Below are 17061 nucleotides of genomic sequence, written 5' to 3' on the forward strand. Positions count from 1 at the left end.
AACTTTATAAAACATACATCTTTCAGACATAGGAAACCCTAGAGATGGTGTCAATGAGCTTTTAGCCATGTTTTGGGATGAGAATGAGAGGGTATTGAATCTTAGATTTAGTTGATGAAGGATAGAGATTGAAAAAATAGAAAGTTAGTTATTTTAGAAACTTTATAAAACATCAATTTTTTAGACTTTATAAACCCTAGATATGGTGTAAAGTTGTTATTAGCCAGGTTTTGAAATGCGGATGAGATGGTATTGAATCTTAGATTTAGTTGATAAAGGATGGAGATTGAAAAAATAGAAAGCTTGTTATTTTACAAACTTTATAAAACATCCATCCTTTAGACATAGGAAACCTTAGAGATGGTGTCAAGGAGCTTTTAGTTAAGTTTTGAGATGAGGATGTGATGGTATTAAATCTTAGATTTAGGTGATGAAAGATGGAGATTGAAAAAATAGAAAATTTCTTATTTTAATTTTTTTATGAAATATCATTCTTTTAGACTTATTAAACCCTAGAGAAGGTGTAATGGAGCTTTTAGCCAAGTTTTAAGATGTGGATGAGATGATATTGCATCTTAGATTTAGTTGATGAAGGATGGAGATTGAAAAAATAGAAAGTTTCTTATTTTAAAATTTTATAAAATATCTATCTTTAAGACATATAAAAACCTAGTGATAGTGTCAAGGAGCTTTTAGCCAAGTTTTGAGATGAGGATGCAATAGTATTGAATCTTAGATTTAGTTGATGAAGTATAGAGATTGTGAAAACATCCATCTTTTAAATATAGAAGACCCTAGAGATGGTGTCAAGGAGCTTTTAGCCAAGTTTTGGGATGGCGATGAGATGGTTTTGAATCTTAGGTTTAGTTGATGAAGGATGGAGATTGAAAAAATAGAGAGTTTCTTATTTTACAAAGTTTATAAAATATCAATCTTTTTGACATAGGAGACCCTATAGATGGTGTCATGGAGCTCTTAGGCAAGTTTAGGGATGATGATGAGTTGGATTTGAATCTTATATATAGTTGATGAATGATGGAGATTGAAAAAATAGAAAGTTTCTTATTTTAGAAACTTTATAAAACATCAATCTTTTAGACATAAGATACCCTACAGATGATGTCAACGAACTTTTAGCCAAGTTTTGTGACTAGGATGAGATGGTATTGAAATTTAGATTTAGTTGATAAAGGATGGGAGATATAAAAAATAAAAAGTTTCTGCTTTTAGAAGCTTTATAAAACTTCCATCTTTTAGACATAAAAAATCCTAGAGATGATGTCAAGGAGCTTTTAGCCAAGTTTTGAGATGAGGATGAGATGGTTTTGAATCGTAGATTTAGTTGATGGAGGATGGAGATTGAAAACATAGATAGTTTCTTATTTTAGAAACATTATAAAACATCAATCTTTTAGACTTAGTAAACCTTAGAGATTGTGTGAAGGAGCTTTTATCCAAGTTTTAAGATGAGGATGAGATAATATTGAATCTTAGATTTTGTTGATGAGGGATGGAGATTGAAAAAATAAAAAGTTTCTTATTTTGGAAATTATATAGAATATCTATCTTTATGACATATAAAATCCTAGTGATAGTGTCAATGAGCTTTTAGCCAAGTTTTAATATGAGGATGCGATGTTATTGAATCTTAAATTTAATTAATGAATGATGGAGATTATAAAAAAGAAATTTCTCATTTTAGAAATTTTATAAAACATCAATCTTTTAAGCATAAGACACCTTAGATATGGTGTCAAGGAGCTTTTAACCATGTTTTGGGATGAGGATAAGATGATATTGAATCTTAGATTTAGTTGACGAAGGAAGGAGATTGAAAAAATAAAAAGTTTCTTATTATATAGACTTTATAAAACATCCATCTTTTAGACATAGGAAACCATAGAGATGGTGTAAAGGAGCTTTTAGCCAAGTTTTGAGATGATAATGAGAGGGCTTAGATTTAGTCGGTTAAAGATGAAGATTGAAAAAAAAAATTTCTTACTTTAAAAACTTTATAAAATATCCATCTTTTAGACATAGGAAACCCTAGAGATGGAATTAAGAAGCTTTTAGCGACTTTTGAGATGAGGATGAAATGATTTTAAATCTTAGATTTAGTTGATGAAGGATGGAGAATGAAAAAATAGAAAGTTTCTTATTTTCGAAACTTTATAAAACATTAATCTTTTAGACTTAGTAAACCGTAGAGATGGTGTCAATGAGCTTTTAGCTATGTTTTAAGATGACGATGAGAGGGTATTTAATCTTAGATTTAGTTGATGAAGGATGGAGATTGAAAAATTAGAAAGTCTCTGATTTTAAAAACTTTATAAAACATCCATCTTTTAGACATAAGAGACCATAGAGATGGTGTCAAAGAGCTTTTAGCCATATTTTGGGATGAGGATAAGATGATATTGAATCTTAGATTTAGTTGATGAATGATGGCAATTGAGAAAATAGAATGTTTTTTACTTTAGAACTTTATAAAACAACAGTCTTTTAGACATAGGAAATCCCATATCAACTAAATCTTAGAGATTGGGTGAAGGAGCTTTTAGCAATGTTTTGAGATAAGGATGAGATGATATTGAATCTTTGATTTAGTTGATGAAGGATGGAGATTGAAGTAATAGAAAGTTTTTTATTTTAGAAACTTATAAAACATTCATCTTTTAGACATACGAAACCCTAGAGATGGTGTCAAGGTACTCTTAACCAAGTTTTGAGATGAGGATGAGATGGTACTGAATCGTAGATTTAGTTGGTGAAGGATGAAGATTGAAAAATAGAAAGTTTCTTATCTTAGAAACTTTATAAAACATCCATCTTTTAGACAAAGGAAACCGTAGAGATGGTGTGAAAGTGCTTTTTAGCTAAGTTTTGAGATGAGGATGAGATGATATTGAATCTTTGATTTAGTTGATGAAGGATGGAGATTGAAAAAATAGAAAGTTTCTTATTTTAGAAGCTTATAAAACATTCATCTTTTAGAAAAAATATAGATGATGTCAAGGAGATTTTAGCCAAGTTTTGGAATGAGAATGAGAGAGTATTGAATCTCATATTTAGTTGATGACGGATGGAGATTGAAAAATCGAAAGTTTCTTATTTTAGAAACTTTATAAAACATCATTTTTTTAGACATAGGAAACCCTAGAGATGATGTCAACGAGCTTTTAGCCAAGTTTTGAGATAAGAATGACAGAGTACTAAATCATAGATTTAGTTGATTAAGTATAGAGATTGAAAAAATAGAAATTTTCTTATTTTAGAAACTTTATAAAAATCCATCTATTAGACATAGAAAATCCTAGAGATGGTGACAAGGAGCATTTATCCAAGTTTTGAGATAAGGATGAAATGGTATTGAATCTTAGATTTTGTTGATAAAGGATGATGATAAAAAAAATAGAAAGTTTCTTATTTTAGAAACTTTATAAGACATCCATCTTTTCATTTCTTTTTTTGGTTGGTAAGCTGGGGTTAGGCAGACCCCGACCAGATATATTAAGAACAATAGAAAGGATTACAAAGGGGGGCCACAAGGGCTACAAAGGCAAATAGCCAATAAGAAAATCAAAGTGGATTGCTGAAAAATGCCACAAGGTGGGCTACAGATAGCACTACAGCACCAACATCTAGAAACAACACTTGTCTTCAACACGTAGCATAGGGGCATTAAGCTAATCTGATGAAGAATGTGAAAAAATAACCACTCCCTCCCAACAGAGATCTGCAAGCGGCTAGCAAGGCACATCCTTCTCTTCTTCACAAGATTGGGACAACTACACTCTAGAATAAACCATCCCATCATAATGAAGGGACACAATGTTCTGGAGATCTGGAGGAATAGAAACCAGCTGAATATCTTCGCCTTTGATAGAGCAATTTGGTTTTGAGAGGTAATCAACTGCTTGGTTAGCCTCTCTCCAAATCTGAGAGATTTCCCAGCTTTTGAATTTGTTAAGCAGGTTCATGATCTTCTCAAAAGTAGGGATCTTCTTCCAAGGACAAGTCCACATCTTCTCTATAATTTTCACAGTCATCATCGAATCTGATTCAACCCAGATGTGCTGAGTGTTCTTTCTGTGAGCAAGCTCTAAGCCATGTAGGACTGCTTCCATTTCTAACCCATGAATCTCTTCCACAGGTTTATCAACAGACAACATGGCTATGATATTCCTCTTACCATCTCTTAGAATCCCCCCAATCCCCGCACCTTCAGAGTTGAGAGCGCCATCAGTATTTAATTTGACCATTTCCCCCACCGACAGAACCCAAGAACAAAACTTTCTATCAGTTTTTCTATATAAGTAAGGAAAGTTCCAATTTTTTGACACTTCCTCATTTTTCCTGGACTGAATATCCTCAAGGTTAAGGAATAGAACTCGGTCTCTAATGGCATTTAGAGCAGCAACAAGGATTCTTTGTTTATGAACCTCTTTGTTTTCAAATATGCGAGTGTTCCTCTCCAGCCAAATTATATAAACAGCAGTGTTAAAGGCTATTCTCATTGCTGTAGCTGTCTGCCCTCTTCCTCTGAAATTCCTCCTAATCCACTCTTCCTCTTTTGCTAAAGTTCGGAACAAGTTCCTCCTATGAGTAAATCTCCATAAAATCGACTTCCAAATCCAAGATGAGAAGGAGCATTTGAAGAATAAATGGTCAATGGTTTCAGGATTGACCTTACAAAGAGGGCCTCTTGTTTTTCTGGAAGGGTTCATAAACAAAATTCTATCCCTTGTGCTCAATTTATAGGAAAGAGCTTGCCAGGTAACCAAGCTCTGTCTAGGAACACTACCCTTAAACCAGACCGAAGATGTCCATTCCAAAATAGGATGCTTCTTTCATTCCAGGCGTTCTTGATGCTAAAAGCACCATCAGGAGCAGGTTTCCAAATGGCATAGTCATAGGGATTATGGGAGAACAGGCTAGAATTTATTACAATCTTAAGCTCTTGAAATTGAGGTTGGGTCAGAATTTTGTCCCACGTCCCATTCATTCGGAATTCTTTAACAGATCCTTCTTTTGGGAGGTTAAAAGCCTACCATCTGATGAATTGAGCGTCCCATCTGGGTGCCACGGATGCTTCCAAAAACCAATAGAAGACCCCTCCCCCACCACGTAACAAATGAAATTTTTAGCACTTTGCCTCTGCTGGAGGATGCTCCTAGCTCCCCAAGAAGGAGATAAGGGCATGGGGATGGACCAGAATCATCTCCCTCTTATATATTTTTCTTTAAACCAACGAACCCATGGGGTGTTACAATCTTGCACTATTCTCCAAAGAAGTTTTAACTGGCAGGATTCGTTCACATCTTTCAGTCTTCTTAACCCGACCCCTCCTACTTCCACTGGCCTGCAAAGAGTTGCCCAAGCTACCGGAATAAACTTCTTTTGCAGAGAACACCCAGCCCAGAAGAAATTCCTAAAAATTGTTTCAATGTTATTCAGGACTTCCTTCGGGAGATTATAAGTTGCAGACCAATAAAGCTGGAAGGAGCTCAGGACAGTTTTTATCAGTTCCAAACGCCCCGCCCTTGAAAGATTTTTGTTACTCCATAATGCAATCTTGTTCCTAATTCTGCTAATGAGAGGCTGACAGTCACCCTTAGTCAGCCAAGTAGTAACCAAAGGCAACCCCAAATATCGAACAGGTAGCACCCCTTCACAAAAACCCATAACACTACTGACCTGAACTCTCTGCTGAGGAGGGATTCCAGAGAAGAAAATTTCACTCTTGGTCAGGCTGGCCTCAAGACCCGAACAATCCTTGAAATCTAGAAGGCATTGAGTCAACCCAGCTGCATTAGAAAGATTAGCATCTGCAAAAAGCATTACATCATCAGCGAATAATAAATGGTTGATACAATAGTTTCCTCTAGCAAAGGGAGAAGAAATTCTTCCTTCCAGCTGAGTTTTGTGAAGAATACAGCTAAGCATCTCCATCACAACACAGAACAGAAGAGGAGATATCGGATCACCTTGGCGCAGCCCATTTGAAGATCTGAAGAACCCCCTAGGGGATCCATTAATCAAAATCGAGAAAGAAGGAGTAGAAATACATTGGAGGATCCACTTGCACCAGATATCAGGGAATCTAAGCTTTCTCAAGAAATGAACGAGGGACCCATGACAAACATTGTCATAAGCCTTCTTCAAATCAATTTTGACACACATGGCTTTGACATTAGATTTCCGGTGAAACTTATGACAAATATCATGGGTCAGGAGGACATTCTCTTGGATCAACCTACCTTTGATAAAGGCAGATTGGGAGGGATTTATAATCCTATGCATGACTTTTCTCATCCTATTTGCCATCAATTTGGTAATGACCTTGTACACATGATTACAGAGGGATATAGGCCTATACTGATCAGGGGTTGAGGCATTATTGCATTTAGGAATCAAGGATATAAAAGAAGTGTTAACAGCAGGGAGGAGTTTGCCAGTTTCGAAGAAATACTGGATGGCTGCCACCGTCTCTTTGCCAATAAGATACCAAAAGCTCTTGAAAAAAGCTCCATTAAACCCATCAGGACCAAGAGCTTTATTATCATCCATGGCATGGATGGTAATACATATCTCCTCTTCAGTGAATGCCAGAAGAAGAAGTCTGTTATTATTAGAGACGAAGAGAGAGAAGCTCTGAGATTCTAGAGAGAGAAACTCCCTCGTGATCTTCTTCCTCCGGCATCTGCCGGTGGGAAGCCAAGGGGCCAAGCCCTCCTTGCTCCTCTCCCTTTCCAGGTTAGTTTCTGTTCTCTATGAAGCCCCCTGACCAAGGAAAGAAAACTTCTTCCCCATTTCGTGGGGGAGAAGAAGATGGGTGGCCAAGGCAAAGCTCCCCCACCAACAATTTTTACTCTTTCATTGGCAACCTCCAAGAAAAGCATCAGCAAGCTCATGCTCTCAAGTTAGCCCATGCTGCTCATGATGCTGATGCTGTTTCAGGGAAGTTCCCATTGGCATCAACCCCACTCTGTGCTCAAGAATCTGAGGACAAATATAGCATGGAGAAGTTCCACTCATCCTTTTCTGAACTGGCTGAGGGTCCAAGCCCTCCAAGTCTCCTCAAATACCATCTTGAAGGTTCCATTCACTCCCAAGTGACAGATAGGGCCCAAGCCCTTCTCGTCCCTCCAAGATTCGATCTCTTCAAAAGAGTTGCTGAAGAAGATTTCGATCAAACAACCCATGTCAAGAGAGGAACTCGGCAGCACAAGATTCTTCCAACTCGAAAAGACTCATCAAAGCCCAGTTCGTCCACTAAACTGCTGAAAAGAATCCCAGAAATTATGCCCAACCCAAAGCTGTTTGTGAGAAGAACAATGCTATCTGAAAAACAGCCATTCTGTGGACTCAAAGGAGAAGGTGACTCACCCAGTGAGTCAGGACGAATTAACCCTGAGTCAAGCCCAGTGCACTCAGCAAGAGGTAACCAGTCCCCTCCTCTTAACCCAAGATTGGTTAATGCAGGTAGGGTTGAGTTAATGTCTGTAAGAGGAAATCTAACCCAAAAAACTCCTGCCCTTTCTTTGAACTCTCCTCCCCATGCATCTGACGCCCTGGTTACCAAACAGAGCTGTGTCTTTGACCTTCAGGCCCTTAACAAAGACACTGCATTCCCAGCTTTGTCTTCAGAAACGTCCCCATCAAAGAACCTACCCCCTCACAGTACCCACCTGCAGTGCTTTCTCCCCTCTGCTCCAGCTACCTTCGTCAGAGCAGAGATCCCTAGACCCCAACCACCTTGCAGTCTTGAAACCCCCAATGTTCTGTCCTCACCTACCCTGGTCAGAACAGCTGCCCTGTCCCACAATCTTCTCCCCCAAGAAAGCTTGATGCTTGGAGCTCTCTCTTTGAGAGGAAAGACATTCACTCTACCTCAAAGCTCAAATTTTTTTCCAAAACTGAAGTAGTAACCCAATCTGGTTTTGATTTTGAAGATGATGAACTGGAAGAGAATGATCATAAATGGCAAAATTCATTGGTAGGATACCTGCTGGGACGAAGACCTTATTATGTGGCTTTAAGGAATCATCTTGGAAAGATATGGACGTTGAAAGGAGAGTTTCAAATGTTCAACCTTCACAATGGGTTTTTCCTCTTCCAATTTAACAATTCTGAGGACTGTGAAAGAATCCTGGAAGGAGGAAATTTCAGTTTTGGGGGTCGCCCCCTTGTTCTGAGAAGATGGACTCCTGGATATGGCTCTTGAAAAACTATCTTTGTCCTCTGTCCCTATATGGATAAAACTCCCCGGGCTGAACTTCACTTCTGGTCAGCACATTGTCTCAGTAAACTTGGAAGCAAAATTGGGCGCCCATTGTATATGGACGCCCATTGTATATGGACGCCCAAACTACCGGCAATACTCGCCTCAGCTATGCTCGAATTTGTATAGAAGTAGAGGCTGGAAGTGACTTTCCTGGCCAAATTGAAATCATAACCTCCTTGGGGACTACGTACCAAAGAGTTGAATATGAATGGCGGCCTCCTTCTTGCAAAGAGTGCTGCACTGTCAATCACTCAGACTCAACCTGCACAAAGCAAATCCCCCCAAGAAAACCGATCATGCAATGGAGACCTGTATCAAAACAAGGCAAGGATTCTGAATCTACTCTAGGAAGCAATCAGAAAAGAGGGGAAGGCAATTTTCAGCCTCTAACTGACCCAAATCTCAAGAATTCCAAGCCCACTTCTTGTAATTCTCGTGCTGAAAAAACTGGAACTGAAGAAGAATATGATCCCACTATCAGCCCTGATGACTATGAACAATCCCATCCCCTCCAAACTAATGCCGATGATAACATGGAGAGTAAACCTGTGATTGCTGCTAAATCAACTGGAGGCATTAACCTTTTTAATTCATATGCTCTCCTAGAAGAGCATGAAGATTTAGATGAAAATTATATGGAGGCTTCTCATGAGAGAATTTCATCGTCTACCACAAATCGATCGGAAAGATCCATAGAGTCCGAGCAGTATGCTTCTTATATCACTCCTGGAAATGATGAAAGTGGGAATCTGGAATGTTAGAGGGCTGTGCACGTCGACCCGTTGGGAAGAAATTCATGATCTTATTGTGCGGGAAAAAACCCCCATTTTCGGGCTGCTCGAGACGAAAGCTTACATGGACAAACTTACATCCTATGTGAGTGACATTCATGGTAATTGGGATTGTCACTCCAACTACAATTTCACTACTAAAGGCAGAATATGGATTGTCTGGGATAGGAGTCAGATCCAGGTTAATGTTCTTCACGAATCTAAACAGCACGTGCATACAGAAGTTACTTTCATTCATTACAATATTACCATTCTTCTGACTTTTGTTTATGCGACTAACTCTGGTAATGAAAGAAGACTTCTTTGGGATTCTCTCGGTTCTATAGCTCCTACTATCAGAATTCCTTAGATGGTGTTGGGGGATTTCAATGTAATTCAGTTTGCTGAAGAAAGTGTGGGAGGAGCTGAACCAAACAGGATTGAGATGGCTGATTTCAATGAGTGCATTGATTGCTGCTCCCTCCATGATCTCAAATGTATGGGTCAGACTTTATCCTGGAGTAACAGCCCTAAAACTAGCGAGCTTAAGCTGAGAAGGTTGGACCGAGCCTTGGTGAATGACGAATGGATAAATACTCTTACAGATTCCTTTACTATCTATCGATACCCTGGAACTTCTGATCATGCCCCCCTAATTATTCATCTCGTTGAGAGACATAATGAGATCAAGAAGCCATTCAAGTTCTTTAGTGCGTGGCTTATGGATCTCTCAATCTTTGAATGTGTTGAAAGAGCTTGGAGTATCATTCTAAAGGTAATCCCATGTTCCGTCTCTCTCAGAAACTTAAAAATACTAAACAGGCTATCAAGATCTGAAATCAAACAAAATTTGGGAGGGTTAATCTGATTGCCCCTGCTGTTAAGCAAGACCTTGAAGATGTTCAAATTGCCTTAGCTTCTAATCCAACTGATTTACACCTTTGAAGCAGAGAATCCTCTCTCAAGGAGAGATTTTTCAAAGTCTCTCGGATGGAAGACTCCATGCGCAGGCAGAATGCGAGAGTGCAATGGTTAAACCTGAGTGACTCAAACTCTGCTTATTTTTACTCTGTTATGAATGTGAGAAGAAATCAAAATAGTATTGGGGGTCTCCTCGATGTTCATGGTAACCTGACTACTGATCACTCCCAGATTGAAAACATCATGATATCCTATTTTCAAAACCTGCTCAACTCTGGCACAATTTGTGAGACGTCTCTGCTGCCCACTCCCTCCAAAATCCTTTTGCAGGAGGAAGCTGATTGGTTAACCAGCCCGGTCCGTGAGGAGGAAATCAAAGCTACGGTTTTCGGAATGGATGGAAACCGAGCTCCTGGCCCGGATGGCTTCAACGGCGAATTCTATCAGAAATTCTGGTACATTATTAGTGCTGACGTTGTGAAGGCCATTCAACACTTCTTCAAAAATGATACCCTTCTGGCTGAGGTAAACTCTACCAATATCACTCTAATTCCTAAATGTAGTGATGCGGCTTCCCCTGATTTGTTCCGCCCTATAGCCCTTTGCAATTTCTCATACAAAATCATTACTAAAATTATGGCCAATAGGATCCGTCATTTTATGAATGATATCATTAGTCCTCTCCAATCAGCTTTTATAAAAGGGCGATCGATTCATGATAACATCTTACTGACGCAAGATGTTATTCATAATTTCCATCGGAAAAATGCCAAACCTGCAATCTGCATCAAAATTGACCTCAGAAAAGCTTATGATAAGGTGTCTCATGAAGCCATTCTTGTATACATGGCAAAATGGGTTTTAATGAGAAGTGGTGTTGTAGACACCCCATTTTGACAGGACCCTAAACCCGCGTATTCAAATAAAATCCCGAGGTGAGCAATAAACCCAAAATTTTTGAAAAATATTGTTGTTGCCTAGCCCATTGAACATTTTTCACAACCCAGAAAAATCCAAGATCGCATTTGTACCTTGGAATCGCCGACCCTGGTCCTCGTACCCATGTTCCTAAAGTTTGCAAAAATTGGGAAATATCTGTGAGTTGTGATATTACCACTCCTCTATTTGTACCCCTAAGCTCCAAATGATAATGTCCCTTGGATCAAATCAGAAGATTAGGATCAAGTATAGAGAAGGGAATTTTCACCTTGTTCTCTATTTGGACCACCCTATAGGGTAAGGAGAGTAGTCCAATACACTAGGTAGGAGGGCTGTCCAAGTAAACAAAAGGGGGCGAAAAAATTTTCATTTTTTGTTTTTATAAGAGGATCGGCTAGGGTTTTCGGGAAGAGGGGGAGAGAGAGATTTTTGAGAAAAAAAGAAGAAGAGGAAAACAAAGGGAAGAAGAGCAGCCACCACCTACCAAACCCATCTCCCCATCCATACCTCCATCATCTCTGCCCGAACCCTCCTCATTTTCATCCGCCCATATCTCCACCTTCACTACCATCATTTTCCTCCATTTCCCGGCCAAGGCATCATCTTCTCCGGCGGATTTTGCCAGAATCCGGCAACACCACTTCAGCCGCCCTCAAAGCCGGCCACGCATCCACCCTTTTCTCTATCTTCCATCATCTTCTCCACCTCCTCCTCCACAGCCACTCTCCACCGCCACCAACCACCCTCTACCATTTTCCCCCAAAACCCACTTCGAAAATCCGCCTCCATTCCACCATTTTCTCCGGCCAAACCACCTCCCTCGCCGTCGGCAAGCCTCTCTTTCACCCATCATCACCGGCCATTTTCTCCACCATTGCAGCCACCCACACCACCATTGCTAGCCACCTTCACCTCTAACCCAAACCCACTTCGAACCCTTCACCAAAACCCATCCAGATTCGACCACCTCCACTAGCCACCACCCTTTTCTTCAAAACCCATCCTCTGCAACTACACCTCCGACCCCATCTCCGGCCAGCAACCCACCGGAATCCGAGCCGCCACCTCCCCCATTCTATCCCCCCTATTTTCACCTCCAAACCCCTCTTCGAAAAAAACCAAAAATCCATCACCATCTCTGCCGTTTCCCCTCAAAACCCCATTAGCTCGAACCCATATCCACCGAACCTACTTCCCTCTCTGGCAAGCCTATCCCACCTACCTCCACCTCTGTAAATCCGGCGAGCCACCATTTTCGCCCACCGGAGCCCCGATCGACCCCAACTCCGGTCGCACCTCCATTCTCCTCCTCCACATCAAACCCCCTTCTCAGCCACTTTCCCTATCTCCTCCACCGAGTCCCCATCTTTGTTGAACCCTTTTTTATTTTTTATTTCTTCCTCCTCCAACTTCTTCTTCTTCCCATCCCATCTCATTCTAGAAAAAGAAAAAAAGGCAGAGGGTCCCTGTTTTTGTAAGAGAAAAAGAGGAGGGAGAGGTGAGACTTGCAGAGATAGAGGGAAGGAGAGATAGATATTTCAATTCGTAATCATCCCCCGTCAATTTCGGCCGCCGATCTGCTATCACCCATCGCAATTCTGTTGAAGGTCAACACTAGGGGAATCTTGCATCTCCTTGCTTCAAAGTCCAGGTAATCTTTCTTTCCCATCCTTCAATTTATGATTAGCATATAAATCCTTCTCTATTTCTTTAGGGGACTGATATCAACAGCCATGTTCTATTCTAGTTAATTGTAATGGTTATGGCTAATATGTGTTGTGGTAGAGATTTTCACTTGTGCAATTCATGGTTATTTGGGTCAGTTCTTGTTAGTGCTGGAAACCAATTGTTGGACCTCCATTCATGTTTTACACAAGTCCTTTTTCTTGCAATTGAAACTAGTACAAATTGAATCCCTGTCCGTGACATTATCTGGAAAATCAGTGTTGGCTGTAGGATATCTCCATAAGTATTGGGGTCCCTATTGCTTCATGTTTGGTGGAAAGCATATACCGAGGAGGTATAATCTTTTGTCAAGTGAAAGGTCAACTAATTCTGAGAATTTGCTTTTAGTTGAGGCCCACCATCAATTTGTCAAAATATTGAATTGCCTCCATGACCTTTTCTTAGTTTCCTAAATAACTCCATTGTGTTGGCCAAGATTTGGATACACTACTGGTGAAAGGTTCCTGTATTTGAAATTCTTTTATACTTTGATGAGATTCGCATCTCAAAGCCTCCTCCATTTTTTTCATGTTATTAACTGTTGTTCTGTTCTCCAATTACATACCAAAAAGAGCCTACTCGGCAGAACATAAGCAAGAGCACCCAATTGCATGATCTGGCTACTTGGAGCACAAAAGATTGGGCCACGCTATATCCTAAGTGCCTGAATACTATTAGAGCTTCTCTTGCTGTCGACATCTTGGTTGGAATCCCAGATAGCCATTGGTGTTTGGCATTATGGTCGGCGTTAAAAAAATCTTTTCATAGATCCAGGCTATGACGGAATGCTTCTTGAGCCACCCCCTTCCCTTCCTGCCTTAGAGTTTTCGTAGGTTAAGGGATTTCTTCCTCTTTAGAGTCAGTCATAGAGAGTTTAGGAGTCTGTCCTACCATCCTAGGGTTTGGTAGTCTGTCCTACCCTTGTAGAGTTTAGGATTCTGTCCTTCCATCTTTCGGAGTCAGTTTTCAGCATAGGAGTCAGTCCTTCAGTCTGTCAGGAGTTTATCCTATCATCATAGGGGTTAGGATTCTGTCCATCCCCTCATCAAGTCATGTGATTTTGTCTGTTCCTGCAAGGTATAGGATGCTGTCCAACCCTTGCAGAGTCGTGATTCTGTTCATCCCCCCCGCAAAGCATAGGATGTTGTCCAACCTTTGCGGGATATCAGGAGTCTGTCCCCCCTTGTGATGATAGGATTCTGTCCTCTTGTGTCAAAAACATAAAAAAAACATCTGAAAAATCAAAAATCTCGAGTCATTAGAGTGTAGTTAGGAAAATCTGGTCCGAACTACGGATGGCTTGATCCCTAGCTGAGGGGTACGTAGGCAGCTCAGGCGTGCAGCTGGCATCCTGAGTTCAGTCACCATCTTTTTACACCATTTTTGCACCCTTTCACCATTTTTTTTAAATCGCCATTTTACAAATATTTCTCACCTTTTCGTCCACCCAAGTTCAGTCAAACCTTTTTAAGAAATATTTTCAAACATTTCAAAACAAAAGCAAAAATGGGCAAGGATGGTGATTGCCAGGTCACTCGGAGCCCCTCTTTTCATTCCATTTTCGGTTTTCATCGTGATTTTCCGGTTTCCATCGGTTTTCTGACGTTTTATCGGGTTTTGGGACGGGCGATGACGTAGCGTGGCCCCTTTACAGGGATTGCCCTCGCTGAGCCCAACGATAGGTCATGACGATCGCGAAACTTTTCTGATCTTCAGCAGATTAGGATCGCCGGGCTTGATTCCTTTTGAATCGCCCTCTGAGCCTATCATGTGTTCCATCTTCTTTCCCCTGGCATTTTTTTTTTGGTTCTCACATGCCGTTGATTTTCCGATTTCTTTCTTTTCTTACACCTTTTAGCTTGCTGTGTGCTTATCTTAGATTTCTCATGCATTCTAGTTTGTTTGTTCTTCTAGCGTGCGATCGATTGTCATTTTCTTAGTCTTATCTCTTGCATAGGCTTGCATGCTAGTGTGTTTACTTTACTGCTTTGATTGCTTAGCTATAGCGTTTATTCATTCGTCTTAGCTTGATTATCTGTCTAAACTTAGATATTTGCTTTTCTTATCTCATTATATCTATAATTATCTGCTTAGCTGTAGCTATGCATGCGATTGTTTATTGCTTTCTTAGATGTGATGAGTTAGGATTAGATGCGATGAGTTAGGATTTGGATGTTCATTTTCTTTGCCCATTCCCGGGTCATGCATGCTTAGATAGACGTTTTCTCGGGGATGATTGTTCCCATTTCACAGGATTTTTGTCCAAAACTCTTCAAAGTTAATAATAAATGGCATAAGAAACAGGTGCTTGCACTTGGGCGAATTGGGGGCGCCTAACCCCTTCCCCATTCGTCATCAGGCACGGACCTTTTGTATCTCTGGTTATCTGTTGCGACAGAGCACAGCATGGGATCCAGGGCCTACTTCCTTGGATGGCGACTCTTTCTTTGTTTAAGGTGCGTCTCGAATCCGGGCTGGTCCCTGAATCGAGAGGTATCTCACTTTACATCGCCGCTCATGCTGTGAGGGGCACTCTTTCGAGAGTTCCTTGGTGGAGCTCTCCTTCACGTGGATGATCGCGAGACTCGTGTGGGGGCACGTCCCCCCGTCTCTCTCGGATCGGGGTCCACAGGTGTGCGTGGGTAAAACAGTGCATCTGCAGCCCATCATATCCTGTCATTCTCAATGGGTGCCCTCGGGGCTATTTCAAAGCCACCAATGGGATCAGACAAGGAGATCCCCTGTCCCCCACCCTCTTCTGTTTCATTATGGAAATCTTATCGGGTATCCTTACTGAAGCTATCAGTTCTGGTGTTCTCACATCCCCTTTCTCTACAGAAAATCTGCCCATTTCCCATTTGTTTTATGCAGATGATGTCATGCTCTTTGCGAATGCCTCTGTTGCCAATACTATAAAGATCAAAGAATGTCTTGACAAATTTAAAAACTGCACTGGGCTGGAGGCCAACTTCAATAAATCAGAGATTATATTTGCTGGATGTAATCATAGGCTCAAGGGTCTTATTAGAGGGGTGCTGCAGATGAATGAAGGAGCCCTTCCGATGAAGTATCTGGGATTGCCCCTGACTTCTGGTAGACTAACCAGTGGCGACTGTATCCCCCTCATATCTAAAATCCGTGGGAGGATTGCCTCCTGGGCAAACAGGTTCCTATCTAGGGCTGGCAGGGTGGAGCTTATAAAATCTGTTCTGAATCTTTCAGTGTCTACTGGTCCTCTGCTTTCAGACTTCCGATGGGAGTCCTCAATGAAATTGACAAAATTATGAGAAAATTTGTCTGGGCAGAATCATCCCTGGCCAACTCATATCACCCCATCAGCTGGGATAATGTCTGCTCCCCCAAGGATGAAGGTGGCTTAGGTATCCAGAGTATTTATGAGGTTAGCAAGGCTTTCCAACTAAAATGCCTGTGGAGATGTTTGAATTCTAAGGGCAACCCTTGGGCGGATTGGTTCCATTGGAAATATGTCAAAAGGAAGAACTTCTGGACAATGAAAAATCCATCCAACCCATCCTGGGGTGCTAGGTACATATTCCAAATCAGAGCTGTTGCTATGAGGTATGTCTGCTACTCGGTTGGAAATGGTGCTGGAATTGATTTTTGGCGTCAACCTTGGCACCCTTCTGGGGCTCTGATTCAGCGAACTTTCGAAGATCCTCAGATCAACTCAATCCCTCTCAATACTACCATTAGTTTGCTGATGGAGGACGGAATATGGGCTGAATACCTCGACTATTCTGGGGGTGGAGAATTAAACCTAATTATCAACTCTGCTCTTACAAATGAAGATGACCCATACCCTGTTTGGAAACCTGAACCGTGGCAAGTTCTCTCTGAAATCAGCCTAGAATTCCATCCGGATACTGCGGCCCAAGGCAGTCTGGGCCCCCTCCATATGGTTTAAAGGCCATGTGCCAAAGCATAGCTTCACTGCTTGGCAGGCCGTTCAAAACCGTTTGCTCACTCGTGACAGGCTACTTTTCTTGGGCAATTCAAGAGAAACCAGATGTCTCCTGTGCAATTCGGACATAGAATCTGTCAACCATATTTTCTTTCGATGTGGTTATTCTGCATGGATATGGAGCTCCATCCTCCGGCGTTTCAATCAGAAAAGAAAACCCCTGAATTCTCTATCTGAGGAAGAAGCCTGGATAAGAAATCATTTCAAAGGTAGTGGTCAATGTGCCACTGCCATGCGCATTGCCTTCGGGACTACCATATATCTCATATGGGCTGAGCGAAACACCAGAATTCATGGTAATCTTAGCACTCACAAACAAACCATTCTTCGATGGATCATTAGCACCATTAGAAACAGAGTATTATTCCTCAATCTGTCAGATGAACCGGGTCACCGAAATCTATGCTTTGCTACACAATTCAAATGCCCCCTGTTCG

The 17061-nt window shown here is 40.9% G+C and overlaps 2 protein-coding genes across 2 annotated transcripts; both read left to right on the forward strand.

Annotated features, from left to right (window-relative positions):
* The first annotated feature begins 9427 nt into the window (after positions 1-9427).
* LOC143859596 (uncharacterized) lies at positions 9428-10002 on the forward strand. The gene is made up of 2 exons (XM_077370256.1): positions 9428-9832; positions 9943-10002. Exons 1-2 carry the CDS (start codon positions 9428-9430, stop codon positions 10000-10002), a joined length of 465 nt encoding a protein of 154 aa, XP_077226371.1.
* Positions 10003-15410: 5408 nt separating this feature from the next.
* On the forward strand, positions 15411-16567 carry LOC143859597 (uncharacterized). Its single transcript, XM_077370257.1, has 2 exons — positions 15411-15808; positions 15889-16567. The coding sequence occupies exons 1-2, from the start codon at positions 15411-15413 to the stop codon at positions 16565-16567; spliced, it is 1077 nt and encodes a 358-aa protein (XP_077226372.1).
* Positions 16568-17061: the final 494 nt, after the last annotated feature.

This window comes from Tasmannia lanceolata, unplaced genomic scaffold, assembly GCF_043159265.1.
Source record: "Tasmannia lanceolata isolate RefF3 unplaced genomic scaffold, GAP_Taslan_0.1 ptg000035l, whole genome shotgun sequence".
In the NCBI taxonomy this organism is placed as follows: domain Eukaryota; kingdom Viridiplantae; phylum Streptophyta; class Magnoliopsida; order Canellales; family Winteraceae; genus Tasmannia; species Tasmannia lanceolata.

Coding starts and splice junctions, on each gene's coding strand:
- LOC143859596 (XM_077370256.1), top strand. CDS start 9,428: ATGGTGTTGGGGGATTTCAATGTAATTCAGTTTGCTGAAGAAAGTGTG. Junction 9,833..9,942: donor CTTGGAGTATCATTCTAAAG/GTAATCCCATGT, acceptor CCTGCTGTTAAG/CAAGACCTTGAAGATGTTCA.
- LOC143859597 (XM_077370257.1), top strand. CDS start 15,411: ATGGAAATCTTATCGGGTATCCTTACTGAAGCTATCAGTTCTGGTGTT. Junction 15,809..15,888: donor ATTGCCTCCTGGGCAAACAG/GTTCCTATCTAG, acceptor CTCTGCTTTCAG/ACTTCCGATGGGAGTCCTCA.